This window comes from Bufo bufo, chromosome 8 (assembly GCF_905171765.1).
Source record: "Bufo bufo chromosome 8, aBufBuf1.1, whole genome shotgun sequence".
Lineage (NCBI taxonomy): Eukaryota > Metazoa > Chordata > Amphibia > Anura > Bufonidae > Bufo > Bufo bufo.
In genome coordinates, this window is record NC_053396.1 from 189472658 (window position 1) to 189497516 (window position 24859).

The 24859-nt window shown below is 43.8% G+C and overlaps 1 protein-coding gene across 1 annotated transcript in view; it reads left to right on the forward strand.

Annotated features, from left to right (window-relative positions):
• The first annotated feature begins 298 nt into the window (after nucleotides 1–298).
• The window catches only part of LOC120977355 (gap junction delta-2 protein-like), a 38334-nt gene continuing 13773 nt past the window's right edge, over nucleotides 299–24859 (forward strand). Inside the window, exon 1 of the mRNA XM_040405275.1 lies at nucleotides 299–369. Within this exon, the coding sequence (XP_040261209.1) occupies nucleotides 299–369 (71 nt within the window). The remainder of the gene's footprint in view (nucleotides 370–24859) is intronic.

The following is a 24859-nucleotide window of genomic DNA, read 5'->3' on the forward strand; positions in this document are numbered from 1 at the left end:
AACCACCGGCCATCTCCAGGACTAGGCGACCAGTGTCAAGGAAATGCTACTACCTACCCCAAGATTTGGGGGTAAGCTGAGGACAGGACTTTAGGCAACCAAGGAGAAGGGGGGGGTGAGGGAGTTGTGTCTCTCTCCCCATCTCCCACTGAGGATGTTTTCCAGGAGCCATCGGTAGAAAAAAATAAAAAATTAGGACTTGGAAATCCGAAAGTGGGAAAAAGGTGGTTGGAGAGGGAGGCCAGCTCGTTCCTCCCCGGTGTCCGAGCTGAGCACGGCGGGGCAAGAGGCAGACGTGATGGGCGAGTGGACCATATTGGAGCGCCTGCTGGAGGCTGCAGTACAGCAGCACTCCACCATGATAGGAAGGTAAGCCGATGGACTGCAATGGAAGGGGTGGGCTGGGGGCCCGACGGCTTTAAAACATGGGAAAGAGATCATTCAACGAGATATGGGTTTGCAATCCTCAATATTACATTGAAGTCAATGCAGATGTCCTCACATCAGGGTAGAGGGAAGGTAGGTTAATGAGTAGGTGTGGTGAGTCGTTTCCATAGATGAGGTGAACCCATATATATTTTCTGTCGTCCCCCCCTCCCCCGACATGTTTTGGACATGAATGGGTTAAAGGCATCTATAGAAGCGATTCACAAGACTGGTCTCGTCTGATATTCATAACCTTGCCCCATGTATTGGGCTTTAAAAAAAATCTGAACGCTCTCCATTTAACCCTTAGAAGCCGGCACAGTGGAGCAGAGATGTGAATGTGCTAGGTGTGCCTATCGTCATTCTCACTATTTACTATATGTGTGTTGCTAGGTCACCGTCGGAGTGCTCGCGTAACCATGCAAACCTGTCTCTGCGTGATGGATGTATGGATGCTCCCATGTACTGCCGTGTATGCGCACTAATTGCGAACTCATAAAGATCACTTGTTCCCTGCAGTCTTTTCCTTCTCCCCGCCTGAAATGTCACACGCGATTTGCAGTTTTCTCTGGCTGTCCTGTAACCCTTCATGGTGCGAGGAATCATCATCCTTCCATATAACAGAAGACATTAGGGCGCCGGCCTGATTTTGTAGAGTAGATTCACTTTGGTGTCGGTCATGGTGAGGAGGTTCTCGCTTGGTCACCTCATGTCTGATGCATATGGCGGGCTCGCTAGCAATATTGCTAGCTTTGAGTATACTCCCAAAAAAAACGATGTCCTTAGCAATGCATGACGGGTTCCTTCATGTTCCTGGTGGTGTAGCTGTAGCCAGCTGCTGTCTGTCTAGAAGTGATGAGCAATACCCATTATTTAGGTCTTGGGGTCTATGTACATCTGCTTAATTTTGGTCTCCATCTTGAGGGAGTGGGAATAAACCACGGCACTTGTTATATATAGTTGAATCAATTATGCTTTTTTATCCATCCAGGAATTAATTGTATAAACTGGTCAACGTTGGCCAGTTTATACAATTAATTTCTGGATGGATAAAAAATAAAAAAGCATAATTGATTCAACTATATATAACGAGTGCCGTGGTTTATTCCCACTATATTGATCATAACTACCATTGAGCACCATACTGAAGAACCAGAGAAGTGCCGTCCAATCAACTCTAAACACTGGATTTGTCCATCTTAAGGGAGACAAAGAATCTTGTGTGGGTCGACCAGCAGTGACTATATGTTCCATTCTCTTCAGTGTTTCTCAGTGGGAGGCCCAAGGAGTCTTAAAAATGGCAGCTAGTTGGCTGGATTGGTGGTAGGCCCTAGGTCAGCAGATAACCAACCATACATCCTCTGCCGATCAGATGTACAAGCATACCCACTAAGGATTTACATTGAGTAATCTTCTTCACTTTGAGGCCTGAAGAAGACTCTTAATATTGTATACCGATTCGTCTCAGACATCCGTGGTCTTCACCTTGTTTCTGAGTACCACCATGCATCATGCCAATGTGTCCTAATTCTAGGCTAGTGTCTCTTTTACAGGGGTTTCCAGGACTGTCTGGTTTCTTCTAGAAATAGTGCCACGCCTGTCCACAGGTTGTGAGTGGTATTAAATTTCAGCTTCATTCATTTCAATTCAGGTGCAGTAGAAGACGTAGCCCATGGACAGGTGTGGCACAGCATTTTTCTTGCAGTTTGTTAATTTTGTTAGCCTGCAATCAATAAAGAAATATATAACGAGCTACAAACATGCATCGGGTCAGTGTCATATTTTTTTTAAATTTAACATTCTCTTGGTGTCACATTTTCTGTAGGACTGGAAAATGCATTAAAAAAACCCCGGCAGGTAAAATGTATGAATAAACACTACCCAAGGAAGCCTAAGGCTATAGATATAGATATACTACATATGCTAGTCTTAGGGTATGTTCACGTCTGCGTTGGAAGCTCCGTTCAGAGCCTCCGTCACAGAAATTATCAAAAATCTGGGAGGAAAAAGTCCATGCAGGACTTTTTTTTCTCCGCTAAAAAATGTTCTCCAGAAGGGAAATCGAACGTATCCCATTGAGATCTGTTAGGTTCCGTTTGTGTCAATTATGTGCCAAATCCAGCACTTACATTATTGCCATTCTTCTGCTTCTATAACGGAGCAGACGAATGGAAAATAATAGCACTGATGTGAACAAGCCCTTAGTCTAAAGTCAGTGGTCACAAAATGCACCAAAGTTATTAAGCACAGGTCTCTTAATAAATTTGGCGCATCTATCGGCAGTCCAATCACCAGAATTAAAAATCTATACCAGCTATGAGCTGGGGTAGATTTCTGTCATAATTTATGATGGTTTCTAGCGTAAATTATAGTAAACCTAGCGGGTGACGCCCCTACCACTTAGCTCCACCCCTTTTCACGTTACTAAGTGTGAGATGCGCAAAAGGTTGTGGCGTGGATCCAGCAATAAAGAGAAATGTAAGTTCTTCCTTGCTGTTTCCTATTCCTTTGGAATGCCCCAAAAAACTGCAACCAAATCTGATGCCAAAAAAAATGCTGCTTGTAAAACCACCCATAGTATCCTAAAAATGTCACGTTTCATTCCAGTGAGTTTTAGTTCTAAGCTGACGTGGTTTTAGTTTCAGTGGATTGTATACAGACCCGTCTTAGCTTGCGCCCCCACTGACCAGTGCTTTCTCAATGGTCATCCATTGTTCTACAGAACGGAGAGAAGGACGGTCATGGACTGACTCACCCAAGTACCAATGGATACCCAGTTTCTGACACAATAAGAGGCTCCAAAGGTCCATCAGTTGATGTTCAGATGTTCTGTATAGGCTGATGGAAGGCTTTGGGGATCTTTTCCATTGGTGGGACCAGCCTGACTGGAGAACTTAATGATGCCCTCCTTAGCTCAGAATAGGTTATCCCACGAAAAGCATTTATGAACTATCCACAGGATAGGATAAATTATATGATCGTTCGGGGCTCCACTGCTTGGACCACCACTGATCATTATGTTGGAGATCCTAAGCTCCCTTTCTGGAGGAGTTGGGATGGAGAGGTGGTCACACATGTGAAGATAGACTGCTCTCAGTTATCACTGTCAGTCCCAAAGAGATTGACTGGAGCTACAGACATGCGTGATCACTTCTCCATTCAACGTCCTCTGGAATGGGGGCTCCTCAGTCAAAGGGGCTACAGTGATCATACATTTATATTTCCTGTAGATAAGTAAATATTTTTCATGGGATAACCCCTTTATAGGGGAAATTCTGTCAAAATACTCTTCCCATTTGTCATAAACACATTTGAGAAGATCATGTTGGTTACAGGTCTTAGATCTGGGAACATCATAGATTTCCATTATTAAAGGGCTCTATATTAAAGGGCATCTGTCAGCAGTTCTGTACCTATGACACTGGCTGACCTGCTACATGTGCTCTTGGCAGCTGAAGGCATCTGTGTGGGTCCTATGTTCATCTGTGCCCGCATTGCTGAGAAAAATGATGTTTTAATATATCCAAATGAGCCTCTAGGAGCAACGGGGGCGTTGTCATTACACCTAGCAGCTCAGCTCTCTCTGCAATTGCTGTGCCCTCTGTACTTTGATAGACAGGGCCAGGCAGTGTAAACGTCATCACGCCTGGCGTGTGGAGATGGCATGGAAGTTGCAGAGAAAGTGGAGCCTCTAGGTGTAATGACAACACCCCCGTTGCTCCCAGAGGCTCATTTCCATTAAATAAAACAACATTTTTCTCAGCAATGCGGGCACATAGGAACATGGGACCAACACAGATGCCTTCAGCTGCCAAGCGCACATGTAACAGGTCAGCCATTTTCATAGGTACAAACCTGCTGACAGATGCCCTTTAAAGCGGTTCTCCGGGAATTAAAAAAAAAAGTAAATACTTAAATATTACTTTATTATAAATATATTCTCAAATACCTTTTTATTTTCCTAATGATTGCTCCCTAGACAAAACAAGCCATTCTAAGTAATGAAATGTATTTGTGAATATATTTATTATAAAATAATATTTAAGTATTTTCATTTTCTTAATTCCTGGAGAACCCCTTTAAGGTAGCAGTCCAGTCGAGGATGAGCCACTGCAAACCTGCATTACATAGGCATTCTGTGTACAGTTGGATGGTAGCACCTTGGGTTACCATGTTGTACCCAGGATGCAATGTGTCGAGGGGCGAATATTTCCGTAATACAGCATGTGATGGATCATACCACAATTTTCTTTCTCATTCAGATCCCGTAAGAAGAAAATCTCCATGTGCCTTCATCTAAAATCATATTTGTTACTGTGTGGGCTCATAGGTTCCTATAGGCGTTGTATTATGGATCCGTACAACACATCCATAATATGGGGACGTGTCTGATGCATTCGTTTGGATTTATGCCATTATCTTAACATTGTAATGTCTACAGCTGGTCACACACACTTTTTGGCCCGATATCAGAAATGAGCCAAATGAATGGGGAGATAATAACTGTGGTTTATATTCAGAGCGGCAGAAAATCAGCTGTATTCATATAAAACTACCACTGGGCACTTAATTGCTTATCCAGGGGCAGCAATCAAAGAACAGGCAGATGTCTTTATTACCATGTAATATCCAGCTGTGTAGGAACATCTTAGTGCTACAGATGTTTATATAGGGCCCAGTATATCCTAATCACTAGCTAGTGTCTTCAAACTAGCGTTTGCTGTCTTCTGGTAATATTACCTCCGGCCACCACTAGGGGAGCTCACTGCATACAGATGTATACAGCCCCCACTGAATTCAATACAAAAGGTTAAAGAAAAATCATTTACAGTTAGCTCCCCCTAGTGGTCGCTGCAAGCATCCAAAATTATATAATTTATCAAGGCAGAAAAACAGCTCCCTATTCGTATGTTGTATAAAATGAATCAGAACAGCATTTTGGCCCTAAAATTAAATGTTGGCCCTGAATTAGGTTGCGTTATATGCAATTATTCCAAGTTAAAAGCTATTGTATTCCTATGTTTCCTAGATCTAAATCTTACCTATGACCGTACTGTGTTTTGGTTCAAATATCTTGTATGAGTTGGCAGTAAGCTATGAAGAGTAGATGGGTAGAAATAGGCAAACGTCTTGAATTCCATCAAAGCCGCCGGAAAGACCGTTTTTCTGATGATAGGACTTTAAGGTGGCGCCGTAGTCACCTTGTCTAGCATGGATGGATCTGCAGAAGTTGGTACGTTCATAATACTACACCCTGTCCCATTCCAGTACAGATGCCCATGAGAACGTCAAAGAAAGTAGAATTGCCAAATACATGAACCATAAGTGACCTTTAGTGTCTACTTTCAAGTGTCTACTTTCAACTAGCTCAATCAAAGCCACTGGCTTTGCATATATAAATCTTCAGAGTGCCTGTTCTGCAGCCTTATTTTAAGCTTACATATTGTACTGCTCAGTTGTCTACTTCTCATTCATGTCACAGCCGCAAGCTTCTAGCAACCCAACAATATTGTACCCTAGATGCCTTCTCTGAAGTTCACCATCTTCTCCACAGCAGCCCACAGCCGTTCTACTCCTTATCCCGCATCATTATTCGTCTCTAGCCTGATATAATTCACACCTTCCCAGATTTCATACAACACTTCTGTTAACTGCAAAGCTTTATTCGATATACTTCAGGATTGTAAAGTTAGAAAGGGAAACCAATCATTTAATGTGCAGAATGACTCATTGACTATGACTCATTGGTTAGCACCGGTGAGACGCTTGTATCTACACACCTACTGATGAAAATATGTAATGAAACCAGTGATAAAGCCTTTCCTGATGTGTGCTGGGAGGGTGGTGAGACAGCTCTGGACCCGTAACCTGGAACTGATGACGTCACTGTGATGACATCACGTAGGGTGAGATACCCAACCAAAGACAGAAGCTGTTAGATCACTGCCGATGGTCACTGCTTTGAGCCATCATTTACATAGGGGACCTGGGAGGGGTACCTTGTGATAATAGTTAAAGGGGGTCAACTGGTTTGATAAATAATATGACAAATACATGTATCCTCTTAGTGAATTCTGAATTAATAGAGGTAGATCCCTCTTCATGGAAGACCCAGTCTATCTAATAATTACACATACAGACCATTGATTTCCACAGGCACCATGTAATACTTCATTTCCTCTGTGGTGGCGCTGCAGGGAAACTAAACACTTACTGCCAGGTTCTCTTGCAGATTACAGCTGATCGCTGAGTTTTTTTTTTTAGCAAGAGTCTTCCAAAGATTGTCCAAAGCATAAACCCTTTTAAAGTGAGAATTGTGGGCCAGGTCCAGCACACATTGCATCATCCATTGACCAGTTTGCATTGTAGGACCTTATTCGTCATTGAATGGCGTACAGAGCCTAAAGGTGGACATATAGCCATGAGCTGACCGCTATCCCTCCTAAGCATGCATGTGTTCTCAATAAGGAGAGCTGATAAAGCCACCGATTTATTTATCTGGCAGGGGCTTATCTTTCATGAAAAAGAAAAAGCATCAGTCAAGCTGAACCTCAATATCCCCGATCTTTCTTTCCACCCGACAGCAGAGGATGGCACCCCCCATAATGTGTATGGGCACCTTTACTGAGATTATAACACTGTCCTCTTAGGCCCTTGTGATAGACAGCTTCATTATACCGTAAACTGCATGCGCCACAAAACAGGTGCCTCTTTTCTTCATCTTCCACCCATCGATCAGATCTACATTGCCTGCAATTAGCGCTATTACTGACAATTGAATTAGGCTGATTGAAGAAGGCTATAGAAATTTATGGTATTGATGCCCAGTCCCATTCTCCTCCTTTGATGTCTACTCAGAACAGTGAATATATATATATATATATATATATATATAAAAATATATCAAAAATAGGCAGCACTCCAGGAAATAAATGAATTAACAATCACCTTTTATTCACCCATGTGGGCAGCGCAACGTTTCGGCTCACTACTAGAGCCTTGAGACAGGCTCTAGTGCTGAGCCGAAACGTTGCGCTGCCCACATGGGTGAATAAAAGGTGATTGTTAATTCATTTATTTCCTGGAGTGCTGCCTATTTTTGATATTTTTGTATTGAAAGGACTGCTTATCCTTTGGGCCGTGCACCCTTCCATTGATTGAATCCTCTGTGCTGCCTTATTTTTCTACACATCTATATATATATATATACACACTGTGGCTTACCTTTTAATAAGACGGTGCTCTCTTCAGATTACTTGTTTGCTGCTATGGCACCCTATAGTGAATAATGAGGACATTATCATACCCCTGACATTACGCATGACCCACAAAATCCATCAAAGCCTAGCAGCTAGTTATGGTAAATTATGCCGTCCTATCTGTGAAGAATGCTTAGACTATAAAGTCAGGAACCAGGTAATTTTTCTCTATGCCGGTTCAAAGTAAAATGGCCAAAACATAGTAGACATCATTTCCATACAAAATATTACAATAACAGTTTAACCTGTAAAGAAAACATGCAAAGACACATCATTCCTGTAAAACAATCATTCACCTACAGGGGTGAAGCTATAGAGAGTGCAGAGGCAGCCATAGTATCCCTCTGTCACACTGTACCTAGGCCCAAAGGGTAAAGAAAAAAAGGGGGTCAGTCAGCACATCCCATTGCGCTGGTGCGCGTTGCTATGGCTGAAAACACAAGGAAAAAAATACAATGCAACAGCTCTCTGCAAACCAAATAAAGTGCAATAAAGTATTCTAATGCTAATGCTATGCTTATTAAGTAAATTTGAGATTCTTGGCAAACACATTTTGTACATAATTATTTGGGCCCATCTGCCACACATCAAGGCGATCTCTGTAAGACGGGAACCTAACACTAAATACTACCTGTTATGTGCCATGACGGCGTGTAGGTTCCACATGCATGCTGGCCCACCTTAATTTTTGTCATTTTTGGTGCCAAAATGGCCTCCATTAAATCTTTGCGGTTTGTACCGGAGGTGTACTTGTTTCTGTTTTCAAGGTATGCTTTATTTCATCATATAATTCACATCACAGGATGCGTTTCGGCCTGTCCAGCCTTCCTCAACTGCACTATTATATGATGAAATATACAGTGCTGCCCATAATTATTCATACCCCTGGCAAATTCTGACTTAAAGTTACTTTTATTCAACCAGCAAGTCATTTTTTGATGGGAAATGACATAGGTGTCTCCCAAAAGATAATAAGACGATGTACAAGAGGCATTATTGTGGGGAAAAAAACATTTCTCAGCTTTTATTTACATTTGAGCAAAAAGTGTCCAGTTCAAAATGATTCATACCCTTCTCAATAAGACGGGAACCTAACACTTTACTTTACTTCAGAGTGCTGTTGCATTGTATTTTTTTCTTTAGGCATAAAGGATCCCTCTATCACATTGTACCTAGGCCAAAAGGGTCTCTCGATTACATTATACCTAGGCCCAAAGGGTCCCTCAGACACACTGTATCTAGGCCCAAAGGGTCCCTCTGTCATATTGTACCTAGGCCCAAAGGGTCCCTTTGTTACATTGTACCAAGTCCAAACTGCTCAACGGTCACATTGTACCTAGAACAAAAGGGTCCCTCTCTCACATTGTACCTAGGCCTAAAGGGTCTCTCAGGCACACTGTACCTAGGCCAAAAGGGTCCCTCTCTGACATTGTAATTAGGCCCAAAGTGTCCCTCTGTCACATTATACTTAGGCCAAAAGCGTCACTCTGTCCACTGTACCTAGGCCGAAAGGGTCCCTCTTTCACACTGTACCTAGGCCGAAAGGGTCCCTCTTTCACACTGTACCTAGGCCTAAAGAGTCCCTCGGTCACATTGTACCTAGGCCCAAAGGGTTCCTTGGTCACATTGTACCTAGGCCTTTGTAAGATCAGGTCCCTCTAATATCTGTGTGGTCAGGCAGATTTTGCATTTAGGACCAAGAATTTCAAGTTTGGCCTCTGGTAACATACTGTACATCCACTATGTCTTGGGTGGATGACCCTCTACTAGTGGTTTTCCTACTTTCATGGCATATCCATAGGAAGAAGATACTGGGTGGATTGGTGGATGCCATTGCTCAACTGTTTCCATATGTCCCATACACTTCGATGAAGAGAGCTGCACACTTCCATATAGTTTCATCCTCTGTGGAGCAGCTGCCCCTTTCAAGGGACCCTCTTTCTCCCAATAGTCTCTGCGACTGACATGGACCTCCATCCTCTCAGACATTTATGACATATCCTGTCCCCATTAGGGACTCTATCTAACACTGACCATCAATGAATATCAGACCCCAATTGTCAAAACTGCCTCACGAAGAAGTGGCCTGGCTGCTGATAAGAATCAATTAGGGTTTGGACTATTGGATTTAACTATAATGGGGACCGGCGAAGTTACGGCCGCAACCTAGCAAATATGCTGAGAATCAGCCAGACAAAAACAGTTGCACGGCGGGTATCAGATAGCGTCCGGTAATGCCGGATCCATAAATCTCCGGCAGGCTGCTCCCTGCCGGAACAGCCTTCCGGAGATGTCTAATGCTAGTGTGAAACAAGCCTTAGTTGCCTATAGCAACCAATCAGAGAAATAAAAAGTGGAATTTGAATGGTTGCTATGGACAACTAAGCCAGATTTCACTTACACCAGTTTTGATAAATCTCCCACCGCGTCTTATCTGTATAGCCAGTTTTACAGCTAAGCCTGCAGACACCACTAGAGGGAGCTTAGGAGTTTACTGTACAGGGTGGGCCATTTATATGGATACACCTTAATAAAATGGGAATGGTTGGTGATATTAACTTCCTGTTTGTGGCACATTAGTATATATGAGGGGGGAAACTTTTCAAGATGGGTGGTGACCATGGTGGCCATTTTGAAGTCGGCCATTTTGAATCCAACTTTTGTTTTTTCAATAGGAAGAGGGTCATGTGACACATCAAACTTATTGGGAATTTCACAAGAAAAACAATGGTGTGGTTGGTTTTAACGTAACTTTATTCTTTCATGAGTTATTTACAAGTTTCTGACCACTTATAAAATGTGTTCAATGTGCTGCCCATTGTGTTGGATTGTCAATGCAACCCTCTCCTCCCACTCACACACTGATAGTAACACCGCAGGAGAAATGCTAGCACAGGCTTCCAGTATCCGTAGATTCAGGTGCTGCACATCTCGTATCTTCACAACATAGACAATTGCCTTCAGATGACCCCAAAGATAAAAGTCTAAGGGGGTCAGATCGGGAGCCCTTGGGGGCCATTCAACTGTCCCACGACGACCAATCCACTTTCCAGGAAACTGTTCATCTAGGAATGCTCGGACCTAAAAACCCATAATGTGGTGGTGCACCATCTTGCTGGAAAAACTCAGGGAACGTGCCAGCTTCAGTGCATAAAGAGGGAAACACATCATCATGTAGCAATTTCGCATATCCAGTGGCCTTGAGGTTTCCATTGATGAAGAATGGCCCCACTATCTTTGTACCCCATATACCACACCATACCATCAGTTTTTTTGTTCCAACAGTCTTGGAGGGATCTATCCAATGTGGGTTAGTGTCAGACCAATAGCGGTGGTTTTGTTTGTTAACTTCACCATTCACATAAAAGTTTGCCTCATCACTGAACAAAATCTTCTGCGTAAACTGAGGGTCCTGTTCCAATTTTAGTTTTGCCCATTCTGCAAATTCAGTGCGCCGATCTGGGTCATCCTCGTTGAGATGCTACAGTAGCTGGAGTTTGTAAGGGTGCCATTTGTGAGTAGCTAGTATCCGCCGAAGGGATGTTCGACTAATGCCACTCTCCAGTGACATGCGGTGAGTGCTACGCTGTGGGCTCTTGCTGAATGAAGCTAGGACAGCCACTGATGTTTCTTCATTAGAGACAGATTTCATGCGTCCACATTTTGGCAAATCCAACACTGAACCAGTTTCACGAAACTTAGCAAGCAGTTTGCTAACTGTAGCATGGGAGATGGGTGGTCTCGTAGGGTGTCTTGCATTGAAATCTGCTGCAATGACCCGATTACTGCGTTCACCAGACATCAACACAATTTCTATCCGCTCCTCACGTGTTAACCTCGGCGACATGTCAATGGCTGTAAACAAAGAGAAACTTGTAAATAACTCATGAAAGAATAAAGTTACGTTAAAACCAAGCACACCATTGTTTTTCGTGTGAAATTCCCAATAAGTTTGATGTGTCACATGACCCTCTTCCTATTGAAAAAACAAAAGTTGGATTCAAAATGGCCGACTTCAAAATGGCCGCCATGGTCACCACCCATCTTGAAAAGTTTCCCCCCCTCACATATACTAATGTGCCACAAACAGGAAGTTAATATCACCAACCATTCCCATTTTATTAAGGTTTATCCATATAAATGGCCCACCCTGTATACTGTTTATACATTGAATTCAATGATGACTCAGTATTCTCTAATTGAGCTCCCCCTAGTGTAAGCTGCAAGCAGACTGAGTTTTGTCATCCAGCTTTAGGTCTAGGCAGGGGATTTCTAGCTCTTTATCAGAGAAAAAGAAATATGAAGAAAGTAAGGAATGGCTTTGTTGCCTATAGCAACCAATCACAACGCAGCTTTCATTTCTTACAGTCCCCTTGTAAAATGAAAGCTGTGCTGTGATTGGTTGCTATGGGCAACACAGTCCGCTTTCATAAATGTGCCCTTAAAATGGTGGACAATCACTTTAAAGCAAAATAAAATGTAACAAGAGATGCCTGTCTAATGTTATATTGATGCCATAGGCCCCAGCGGATCCGTGTGCTGACCTACAGATAGCAGGCGGGCGGACCGTCCGGTCTGAATGAACTGTAAATACAAAGCATCGCATGTCATTTCTCTTCACATCCTCAGCTTTAATTTCTGCACTTCGCCAGCTCAGACCCAGCTTTCCTGGTGATTAATCACTGCACAGGCCAATACTAGGCCGCCCAATTAGAACAATCCATTATGGAAACTTCATTAAAAAAAAACTCATTACGAGGTGGAGGTAAATGCCGCCTTCAGCATGGAAACAGATTCTGCTCTTATCTACCGAAAAGGCCTCCATATAATCATAGACATAATGTCGTCTACAGATAGGTTTGCCTCAAGAAGAGGAGGCTGAGGGTTAAAGCCAAAGGGGTAGGTGAATGTTTACTACTCCACTATGGGACGCTGCAAAGTATGACGGACAATAGACTACAACTCCCATTGTATGAAACTCCGCTGTCATTCAGAGGACCCGCAAACAGAAGCGTAACTTGAAGCTCCTGGGTCCCAACTTAAAGAGGACCTATCACATTAAATGTCTACTTAAAGGGGTTCTCTAGGAATTAGGAAAATGAAAATACTTAAATATTACTTTATTATAACTATATTCCCATATACCTTTCATTAGTTATAATAGCTCGTTTTGTCTCGGGAGCAATCATTAGGAGAAATAAAAATGGACGCTGTCCTAGTAGTACACACAAAACCTGTCCTAATCACACAGGAGGACAAGTTATTTCAGATCACTGAGGTAAAGAGCCGCCTCCTCCTCCTCCTCTCTGCTCTGCTCTGCTTGTCAGGAATTATGATCCTGAATACAGATAAGATCTTCAGCTGAATCTCTGTAGGAATGGAGTTCATGAAGTACAGAGAGGGCAGACAAGACAGGCTGTGGTAATGGAGAATGATACAAATGCTGCTGCTCATTACTCCCACCATCCTCTCTGTACTTCATGTCTCCTCATAAACTCCATTCCTACAGAGATTTAGATGAAGATCTTATTAGCTGTATACAGGATCATAATCCTTGACAAGCAGAGCAGAGAGGAGGAAGAGGCAGCTCTTTAGCTCAGTGTTCTAAAGTAACTTGTCCTCCTGTGTAATTAGGACAGGTTTTGTGTGGACTTGTAGGATGGCGGCCATTTTATTTCTGCTAATGATTGCTCCCCAGACAAAACGAGCCACTATAACCAGGGGCGGATTAAGTGCATGATAGGCCCAGGGCTGTCTACCCAACTCGCCCCCCCCCCCCCTCCATTATAGTAATTTCCCCCACACTGCGCCCATATAGTAATTTCCCCCACACTGCCCCCATATAGTAATTTCCCCCACACTGCCCCCATATAGTAATTTCCCCCACACTGCCCCATATAGTAATTTCCCCCACACTGCCCCCATATAGTAATTTCCCCCACACTACCCCCATATAGTAATTTCCCCCACACTGCCCCATATAGTAATTTCCCCCTCACTGCCCCATATAGTAATTTCCCCCACACTACCCCCATATAGTAATTTCCCCCACACTGCCCCCATATAGTAATTTCCCCCTCACTGCCCCCATATAGTAATTTCCCCCACACTGCCCCATGAAGTAATTTGCCCCCACACAGCACTCCCATGAAATAATTTGCCCCCACACTGCACTCCCATGAAATAATTTGCCCCCACACTGCACTCCCATGAAATAATTTGCCCCCACACTGCACTCCCATGAAATAATTTGCCCCCACACTGGCACCCATAAAGTAATTTGCCCTCACATTGGCGCCCATAAAGTAATTTGCCCCCACACTGGCGCCCATAAAGTAATTTTCCCCCACACTGCACCCCATAAAGTAATTTGCCCCTACGCTGCATCCCCTAAAGTAATTTGCCCCCACGCTTCACCCCCTGAAGTAATTTGCCCCCACACTGCCCCATGAAGTAATTTGCCCCCACACTACACCCCCTGAAGTATTTTGCCCCCACACTGCACCCCCTGAAGTAATTTGGCCCCACACTGCCCACCATGAGGAATTTCTCCCCACACTGCACCCCTGAAGTGATTTGCCCCCACACGGCCCCCCATGAAGTAATTTGCCCCCACACGGCCCCCCATGAAGTGATTTGGCCCCAAGTAATAATCTGCCCCACATGAAGTGATTTGCCCCCATTTAATAATCTGCCCCCCCCCCAAACTGATTTTCTACCACACTGCCCCATGTCCTCCTATTCCCCCCCCCCCCCCCAAAGTTATTAAAAAAATTAAAAGCTATACTTACCTGTGTCCGGCATGGTGAGGCAGGCGTGCATTCTTCATTGTTCTGCGTCCCTCCCAGCACAGGCGCCCAATGACATCATCACGCACGCCTGCGCCGGGATTTCACTACCGCATTGGCCTCAGGCCTACTAGGCCTGAAGCCTATGGCGATGATTGACGGCGGGGCAGGGAACTATTCGCTCCCGTGCCCCGCCGCAGTATGTGGGCGCTCGGGTCGGCGTTGGGCCCCCCAGGAACGACCCTATTATAATCCGCCACTGACTATAACAAATGAAAGGCATTTGGGAATATATACACTGACCAAAAATATAAACGCAACACTTTCGGTTTTGCTCCTATTTTATATGAGCTGAACTCAAAGATCTGAAACATTTTCTACATACACAAAATACCCATTACTCTTAAATATTGTTCACAAATCTGTCTAGATCTGTGTTAGTGAGCACTTCTCCTTTGCCGAGATAATCCATCCTACCTCACAGGTGTGGCATATCAAGGTGCTGATTAGACAGCATGAATATTGTACAGGTGTGCCTTAGACTGCCCACAATAAAAGGCCACTCTGAAATGTGCAGTTTGATCACACAGCACAATGCCACAGATGTCACAACGTTTGAGGGAGCGTGCAGTTGGCATGCTGACTGCAGGAATGTCTACCAGAGCTGTTGTCCGTGCAATGAATGTTCATTTCTCTACCATAAGCCGTCTCCAAAGGCGTTTCAGAGAATTTGGCAGTACATCCAACCGGTCTCACAACCGCAGACCATGTGTAACCACACCAGCCCAAGATCTCCACATCCAGCATGTTCACCTCCATGATCGTCTGAGACCAGCCACCCGGACAGCTGCAGCAACAATCGGTTTGCATAACCAAAGAATTTCTGCACAAACTGTCAGAAACCGTCTCAGGGAAGCTCGTCTGCATCTCATCGTCCTCATCGGGGTCCGGACCGGACTGCAGTTCGTCGACGTAACCGACTTGAGTGGGCAAATGCTCACATTCGATGGCGTCTGGCACGTTGGAGAGGCGTTCTGTTCACGGATAAGTCCCGGTTTTCACTATTCAGGGCAGATGGCAGACAGCGTGTGTGGCATCGTGTGTGTGAGCGGTTTGCTGACGTCAACGCTGTGGATCGAGTGGCCCATGGTGGCGGTGGGGTTATGGTATGGGCAGGTGTATATTATTGACAACGAACACAGGTGCATTTTATTGATGGCATTTTGAATGCACAGAGATACCGTGACGAGATCCTGAGGCCCATTGTTGTGCCATTCATCCACGACCATCACCTCATGTGGCAGCAGGATAATGCACGGCCCCATATTGCAAGGATCTGTACACAATTCCTGGAAGCTGAAAACATCCCAGTTCTTGCATGGCCAGCATACTCACCGGACATGTCACCCATTGAGCATGTTTGGGATGCTCTGGATCGGCGTATACGACAGCGTGTTCCAGTTCCTGCCAATATTCTGCAACTTCGCACAGCTATTGAAGAGGAGTGGACCAAGATTCCACAGGCCACAATCAACAACCTGATCAACTCTATGCGACGGAGATGTTTTGCACTGCGTGAGGCAAATGGTGGCCACACCAGATACTGACTGGTTTTCTGACCTCTCCCCCAGTAAGGCAAAACTGTGCACATTTCACAGTGGCCTTGTATTGTGGGCAGTCTAAGGCACACCTGTGCAATATTCATGCTGTCTAATCAGCACCTTGATATGCCGCACCTGTGAGGTGGGATGGATTATCTCGGCAAAGGAGAAGCGCTCACTAACACGGATTTTTGAACAATATTTGAGAGTAATGGGTCTTTTGTGTATGTAGAAAATGTTTCAGATCTTTGAGTTCAGCTCATGCAAAATGGGAGCAAAACCGAAAGTGTTGCGTTTATATTTTTGGTCAGTGTATATATCATAAAGTAATATTTAAGTATTTTCATTTTTCATAATTCCTGGAGAACCCTTTTAAGTAACTACTTGCATTCCCCATGTAAATAGAGCATCTATTTTTTTGATTCTACGATGTGCCATTTCTTTATTATTTCTGCGAGAAGTTATGAATGAATTACTAGCATTTTGCAAAGAAGGTCCAGCTGGGTGTTACCAGTTGGTGTGTGTCACTGTACAGTCAGACACTGGCAGCACAGATAGCAGTCGCAACTGGTGCCTGAGGAGGGCCAAAATAACTGCCAGTATTATGAATGGCACACGGTACATTTGGGGCCCTGCTACATATTTTTCACCCAGGAGCTTTAAATTATACTGCTGGATGGGCCCTGTTCTGCAGGGCCTATGTGCTACTGCTTAGGTGATATGAGTACTCCTGCCCCTGAGATCCATAGAACAGAGAGAGGCGGTATTGAGATGGGCCAAACATTACCCCATCTAAGTTCCTGCTTCCAAAATGTAACACTTAAAGGACAAGCAGCTTGGCACAGGGCCCTCTACTTCTATGGGTGCAGTCTACATCTGTGTATGGGTGCACCAGTCTTTAGTGGGGATTCACTGTTCTCCATCAGATCCATATGCCACAACTGGAGAGAGGTAATCCCTAGAGTCCTTCAAAGAACTGATCAAATGAGCTCTTTTACCATCAGTGCATCTTTATCCAACCTTCTTGCTAGAGACCACCTCTCTATATGAGCTATACAGGAGCCACCTCTAATATACCTCTCGAGGGAAATGTAATTTTGGGTAGTGTCCTGCCTATGAACACGTTACAGCTGATGGACACACTAGAGCTTGGGAAACTGTCCACTAGTGGATGCTGCCGGGTTGGCAGACTCTGCTGTTTCCCTAGTCCCCAAGGTTCATGATGGCATACAGGAGGTGGTGGAACTTGCTAACAATAGCTTTTAGCTCATTAACACCTCGAAGGCATTGCATCCAACTAGCGCTAGAAGTCTCACCACGTGCTGGCACCTTCACAAGATGCTGAGGAGGACCCAGTGACAGCTTATGCTATTCCCATAATTAACCCTTTATGACGACATTCCAGGTTTGCATGTAGAATTCCAGATTTCCAAAAGCCGTGGTCTTCACCGTGGTCAGGAGCTTTACAAGCTCTCTGTCTATTAGATAATTCCATAGGGAGAATGAAAACAATTCGTTCTGGAATATAAAAAAGTTAGAACCTTGTGAGGCCAGCTGGCCACCATCACAATAAAGTTTAAAAAATGTATAATTTTTATAGGAGGGAGAAAGAAATCTGTTGTTGGACGTAGCTCCCTCAATGGCATGTTGTATGACAACGTCAACTGAGGAAGTGGGTTGGGGGACCCTGTTTATTGCATTTTTGGGGGCATCTACCATGGTAGCATTTCAATAAAATCATCAGTGGTTGGCCATCTGGAGTTTTCTGGGAGCCAATTCTATGGCAGGCACATTGGTGGTATTTAAAGGCCCTACATGAGGGCATTTGTGGCTGGTACCTTGAGGTCAGTCTCTATAACAGGTAACCTGGGAAGCATTCCAAACTAAGGCACTTATGGGGTATCCCATGACAGCAATGAGGTCCCAGTGGCCAGACCCCACTCATGTTTTCAATGTGTCCAATGAACTTGCCTAAAAGTCCCCTTTTAAAAGCAGATCCATTGGGACACTAGAAAACGGCAAAGGGTATCTGCATAACGTCTATTACAAGAGAATATGTTAAATCCATTATAATCTATCTGTTCAGCTCTAATCTGTTTTCTTCCAATTATGTAATCCGTCAACTAAGCCCTGTCATGTTTATTAGGTCAAATGCCTAATGCTTGTATGATGACTATAAATGATCCGGTTCTTGGAGGTCAGGGGGTACGTCTGATCACTTTTTGAGCACCGTATCCTTCAAATTAACCTTTAAGAAGTTTTCATACTTGGACATAAAAGGAAGCCGAAAGATTTTGTAAAGAATATATATATATATATATATATATATATACACAGTACAGACCAAAAGTTTGGACACACCTTCTCATTCAAAGAGTTTTCTTTATTTTCATGACTATGAAAATTGTAGATTCACACTGAAGGCATCAAAACTATGAATTAACACATGTGGAATTATATACATAACAAACAAGTGTGAAACAACTGAAAATATGTCATATTCTAGGTTCTTCAAAGTAGCCACCTTTTGCTTTGATTACTGCTTTGCACACTCTTGGCATTCTCTTGATGAGCTTCAAGAGGTAGTCCCCTGAAATGGTTTTCACTTCACAGGTGTGCCCTGTCAGGTTTAATAAGTGGGATTTCTTGCCTTACAAATGGGGTTGGGACCATCAGTTGCGTTGAGGAGAAGTCAGGTGGATACACAGCTGATAGTCCTACTGAATAGACTATTAGAATTTGTATTATGGCAAGAAAAAAGCAGCTAAGTAAAGAAAAACGAGTGGCTATCATTACTTTAAGAAATGAAGGTCAGTCAGTCAGGCGAAAAATTGGGAAAACTTTGAAAGTAAGGGCTATTTGACCATGAAGGAGAGTGATGGGGTGCTGCGCCAGATGACCTGGCCTCCACAATCACCGGACCTGAAGGCAAAAGGGCTAACAAGTGCTAAGCATCTCTGGGAACTCCTTCAAGACTGTTGGAAGACCATTTCAGGGGACTACCTCTTGAAGCTCATCAAGAGAATGCCAAGAGTGTGCAAAGCAGTAATTAAAGCAAAAGGTGGCTACTTTGAAGAACTTAGAATATGACATATTTTCAGTTGTTTCACACTTGTTTGTTATGTATATAATTCCACATGTGTTAATTTATAGTTTTGATGCCTTCATAGTCATGAAAATAAAGAAAACTCTTTGAATGAGAAGGTGTGTCCAAACTTTTGGTCTGTACTGAATATTATTAGAGAAGTTTTGAAAAATTGATTTGGCAGCTTCTCCGAAGTTTGACAAGAAATTTGATTAGTTACAAATTCATTTGTCACGAATTGCTATGTTGAAACCCTATTCAGCCTATCAATCAATGAGACTGTTTTTAACGGCTGCTTAGACAGAAGTGCACCCGTTAAAAACTGTAATATGCTAGTGCAATATGGCCTTTTGAGTTTAAATATATATTTTTTTAAATCACTCACCTCATCCCCAGAGGCAGTCCGCTCCTCTCTTGAGTGGAAACGAGCTGCCGAAGGACCGTCACCATGTGATCACCCTGGGAGCTCAGCGTAGGTCCTTTGGCGGGTCCTCTCTTCTCAAGAGAGGAGCGGACTGCCACTGCGTGAGCAAGTGGTTGTGGTATTTTTTTCCCCTTCTTTCTAAGACAACTCTAGCAGCCATTGTAGGGAAAATAATTCGTTACCACAAAGCGCAAGGAAATTCTACTTCGTGGAGAATCTAATTTTACCTAAACTTTGCATCGAATTCCACTTCGGATGCTTCGATTTGCTCAACACTAATATATATATATATATGTATTTTGCTGGCACTTCATTTTAAGATGAGCTTTTTCTGTGGTTGGCAAACTGTTGATGGAAATCTATTGGTGTCTTCTTACAGGCAAAGAGGCATCAGGGTATCTTCAGGCACCACACCACGGATCAAGTGTGACTGCATGCTTCCTATATGTTTAGGTTGACAATATCAACAATTTCACAAATCATCTGAGATAAAGTACAGTAGATATTCAGCAATGCCCTAGTATGTATATTATGTACACTTGCCATGCCCATAGTGAATGCACTTCAGCATTATCGATTCTGCACAACGTCACCTTCAAATTTATCCCTGGCTATGCTGTTGGCCCCATTTACTTGAATGGACCTGTGATGTGGCCCCTTAAAAGGGTTATCCCATGATTAATGTAAACAAGTGAGAATCAGACATCATATAGTGCATACCAGTCTTTTTCTAACAAAGCTAGAACCAGTCCTGTACCTCACATGGATCCAGAGATTTCCCCATTCATTGTTTCAGTTGCTCCGCTAGATCTCGTTCAGGCCGGCAGCTTGTCTCCCCCTGCGCCCAGGGGCATGTCATTTGTGCTCTAGCTCTCTCCCTATAAGTATCACAGCTTCTAAGAGTAAAAATAAGGCTGGTAGCAGCTGAAGGATGGAATTGGGCATGTGCGTCCACCTCACTGAGGTGGACAGAGAAATTACAAAGAGAACAAACAGCAGGTGGTGCTATACAGATCAGTTTTTATTGAATAAGTCATTGGCTATACTAAATTTATTCTAATAATATTCAGATCCAGGTGCTTAAGTAGAATATTTTTCATGGAACAACCCCTTTAATTCTCAGGGGACCCAGAGGTAAGACCACAGGATTCTTAAAAGCATATCCTACAATTATGCCATAACTTTATGAGATGGGATTACTCCTTGAATTGAATTCTATGACTGAACGGATTAGCGGGAAATTGGCACGACCTACTGAACTAGGGAGTGGTTTTTGATGAGACGATGTGTGTGATAAATGTGCAAAATTTCGGAGCACAATTCGTTCATAAAATCAACTAGCAGGCGGTGTAAACTTAGGCGAGACCAAGGGTCAGCAATCTTCAGCACTACATTTTTATCATGCTCCATTCGCTTTTCTGGAAGTTCCAAGAACAGCCTGCTGGGAGTTGTAGTTTCACAACAGCTGGAGTGCCAGAGGTTGATGAGGGCCTGGACTAGACAGTCTAAAAGCGCTTTAGACTGTCTAGACTAAATTTACTGAGTCTACACCCAGGGCCGGTGCAAGGATTTTTGCCACCCTAGGCAAAGATCCATTTTGCCGCCCCCTCATGTCACTCACTCACTGACAGACACACACACTAACAGACAGGCACACATACACTCACTGACAGACAGACACACTCACTGACAGACAGACACACTCACTGACAGACAGACACACTCAGACACTCACTGAATGACGTAAACAGAAACTCACTGACAGACAGACATACACTCACTGACAGACACACATACACTCACTGACAGACAGACACACACTCACTCACTGACAGACATACACCTACCCACTGAAACACACACGGAAACTCACTGACAGACACTCACTCACTGGCAGGCAAACACACATATATACTCACTGACAAACACACAGACACTTACTGACCGACAGACATACACACTCACTGACATACACTCACTGACATACACACATACATTTACTGACAGAAATACACACACACATACACTCACTCACTGACATAAATACACAGGCAGACACTCAGTCAAACACTTAAACACTCACCTCCCTGGGGTCCAGCTCCTCAGTCCTCCAGCGCGCCGTTTAGTATGCCTGGGCCGGAATGACGTCATATTGCGGCATCACAGAGGGCGCGCGAGGGAGGAGTGGGGAGCTGCTAGAACAGCCTCCCTTACCGCCCGCCTCCTCTCCTCCGGTAATTTACTGGCAGAGCAGGCACCTGCCATCAGGGTAAGCAGATCCCTGCTCTGCCATATTTAAGAAGGACCTTCACCTCCTGGCCCCCTGTAACGGCGCTGGGGGCGGCTCAAGAGCCGCTCACCCAGGGCTACAGCCCCAGTCAGGGGGAGCCCACCAGGGCGCCCCCAGCAGGCCGGCGCCCTAGGCGAACGCCTAGTTCGCCTATATGGTTGCGCCGGCCCTGTCTACACATTAGAAGGGTTAGGAAACCTGCCCCAGTGTATGTCTAGTTGTACCTGAGTTGTGTCAAGAGCAGTAACTCTTTTAGATATCAGCTGTTTGCTGCGCCTTCGTGCAAGGTCTAAGCCTGTAGAAGAAAAGAGGAACATCCTGCTAGGGCATTGTGCACTCCAGGCCATTGTTTGCCTGAGTGCGCGTCTAGAGCCCTGTGGTGCAGGCTGGCACATGTGTGACCAGCCTTTCCATCTGCTCCGAGCTGCACGCAGACCATTGCTCTCTGCATGACAGAACTGCAGACCGCGGCCTCGTATTCCTGCTGTTTTATAATATATGAGACACATCAAAGCCCCATCTGTTGTGCACTGGCTGTACTTCACACTGTAGACTATGTGAGCTCTTAGCGATGTATATATCTTACATATGAGGGCTAGCTGGAAATATCCGACATGGGGCGTTGACAGCAGGGAGTTTCTGAAAAGTGCCCGTATGTGGCGCCTATTTATATAGGTTACACCGACAACATAGGGTATTTAAATTATGGAGAAGTACATATGACCCCCGTCATCACTCCACAAAATGAATGCAGACCTTAGATAAGACCCCGTAAACTAATGCAGACCATAAACAAGACCCCCTAAGGCTACATTCAAGCTGTGTACGTTAGAGGTATACGTTGGGAGGATATCCCTAGGTTTACTTCCAGCACCATACGTCACAACACTAATCCATAGAGGTTTACCAAAGATGGAGGCCAAAATGACTGTTGGGTGAGTGGGGCCCACGGATACATTGGACTTTCCTTCTGCATAGGAAGCCACTTCCAACATGTGGAGCTGGCGAGATGGTTCTCTTTTTTTGGAAGATACCTCTTTGCATATTCATTTCCCATGGTGCATTGCCAGTAAGTCTGCATACAGAACTGGTCTCTTTAAGGAGATTCAGCACCCTGGCTAAGCTGCTTCCAAGTCATCGCACTAAGCTAGCCAGAATCCTACTCCATACTGATGCACCCCAAAACGGATGGATATCTGGCTTGGCTATATTCCCAAATCCAAAGGCTTGATATAAAATTGTGTTTGAAAAAAATATCAGTATAGATGGGCACTCATACACCTGGTACCACCTGGAAGCAATATCAATACACAATTTAATAAGCACTGAATGCGATAATCAATAAAATATGGCATAAAAAAAATACCATAAAAAACATAGATAAAACACTATTGAAAAGCAAAAGTGGTCTGTAGTGTTCCGATGTATTACTAGAACTAGTGCTGACAACTAGCCACCTGGGTAATATAAAGGATCAGCAGACAAAATGTCATACACTATGCAGTAGAATATCGAGGTCGATCCAGAATTTAACTAAAACCAAGAATCCAGAATTTAGATAATGCCAAGGAATGGATAACAATGTCGCTTTTTGAAGATACATCTTACACCATAAAATGAGCACACATGTGGAATCGTGATATCACTTGAAGATAGACGTTTTTGTATCCAAATGTCTAGGGTTGTCTATTGATATATAGTAGTTATTATTGTCCGTGATGGAATAGAGTTGATGATATGGCAATTGTGTAATGCCGATACTCCAATAGAGCTGATATAAATATGTATTCTAACAGTAAACGGTTCTGATTAGTTGCTTGTGAGATCCATTATTGGGTGAATTGTTTATTGTGCTCTGGTCTACAGTGCACAGTGCCGTATTGTCTTCCATATACTATACTCACTGTTTTATGAAGTATATACCGTTTGTGGCGACCCACGTGGTGGTTAAAATGGTAAACTTACTTCTATTGGTATAGTATAGATAGCGGAGATAGATACTTATCTTTTGAAGACAAAGTTTCCCAGGCGGCTGTAAGGAGATGCGTTGTGCGCTACCCAGTAGGTGCTCAGCATATTCTGTGTCCCGGCAGGTAACTGAGGGACTGTGGGTTGCAGAGTATAGGCAGCGCGCGCTCGGCGTCCCACGTGTCTCGGATCTTTTCTGCCGCGGTGATGGTGAGAATCAAATAGTTAGCGCCTCTTCCTGGATCCGGAGGCTTCGTGCCTTCTCTTATCAGTATTTTCCATGAAAGGCTTCGCTAATATTTGGATATAGGGTTATGAATCATATCTATGATTAATGGCCATAACTCCTATGGATGTGCAAGTGTATAAAGAACGCCATACGCGTTTCGGAGTGTCACCTTACTTCTTCATCAGTGGCTACACTTGCGCAAAATGACTGCCGGTTTTATGTCCTTAATTTTCAGACAGTTTGGAAAAGCTGGACCGGATTCAGGAATGCAAAGACGCATATTTAATGACATTGCGGTTCTTATGCGGTTTTTTGGATGCTAGTGCGTTTTTTGGTGTGTAACATTTGAGTCAACTATAGAACATTTCTGATAAATTAGTTAATAAAACATACTTTGCTTTTCTTGGAAATCAATCAAAACACATAAAAGGTTATACAAGACATATATAAAATATATGAAATATAACATAATCATATAAATAAAATATAATGATCCGTTCCCGATGTTTATTTCAGGGAAAAAGAGGAGAAATAGATCTTAGTGTATTGTGTTGGTTTTCCATTCTTCTACGAAAATATAATTAAAGTAAATGTATTCAGGGTATGGCCAATCCAAACGAGGTTGAATGTGTTCGCCCGAAGTGTAGGGGATGGGGGCCCACCACCGAGAAGGGAAACAGCCTGACTGCGATCCCTCGTCGGTAGGGGGCACCCACCCAATGGATTAGAGAACCCCGTCAAGATCGGCATTCAATCCATCTGGTAAAAGACTGCCAAAGTCACAGATCC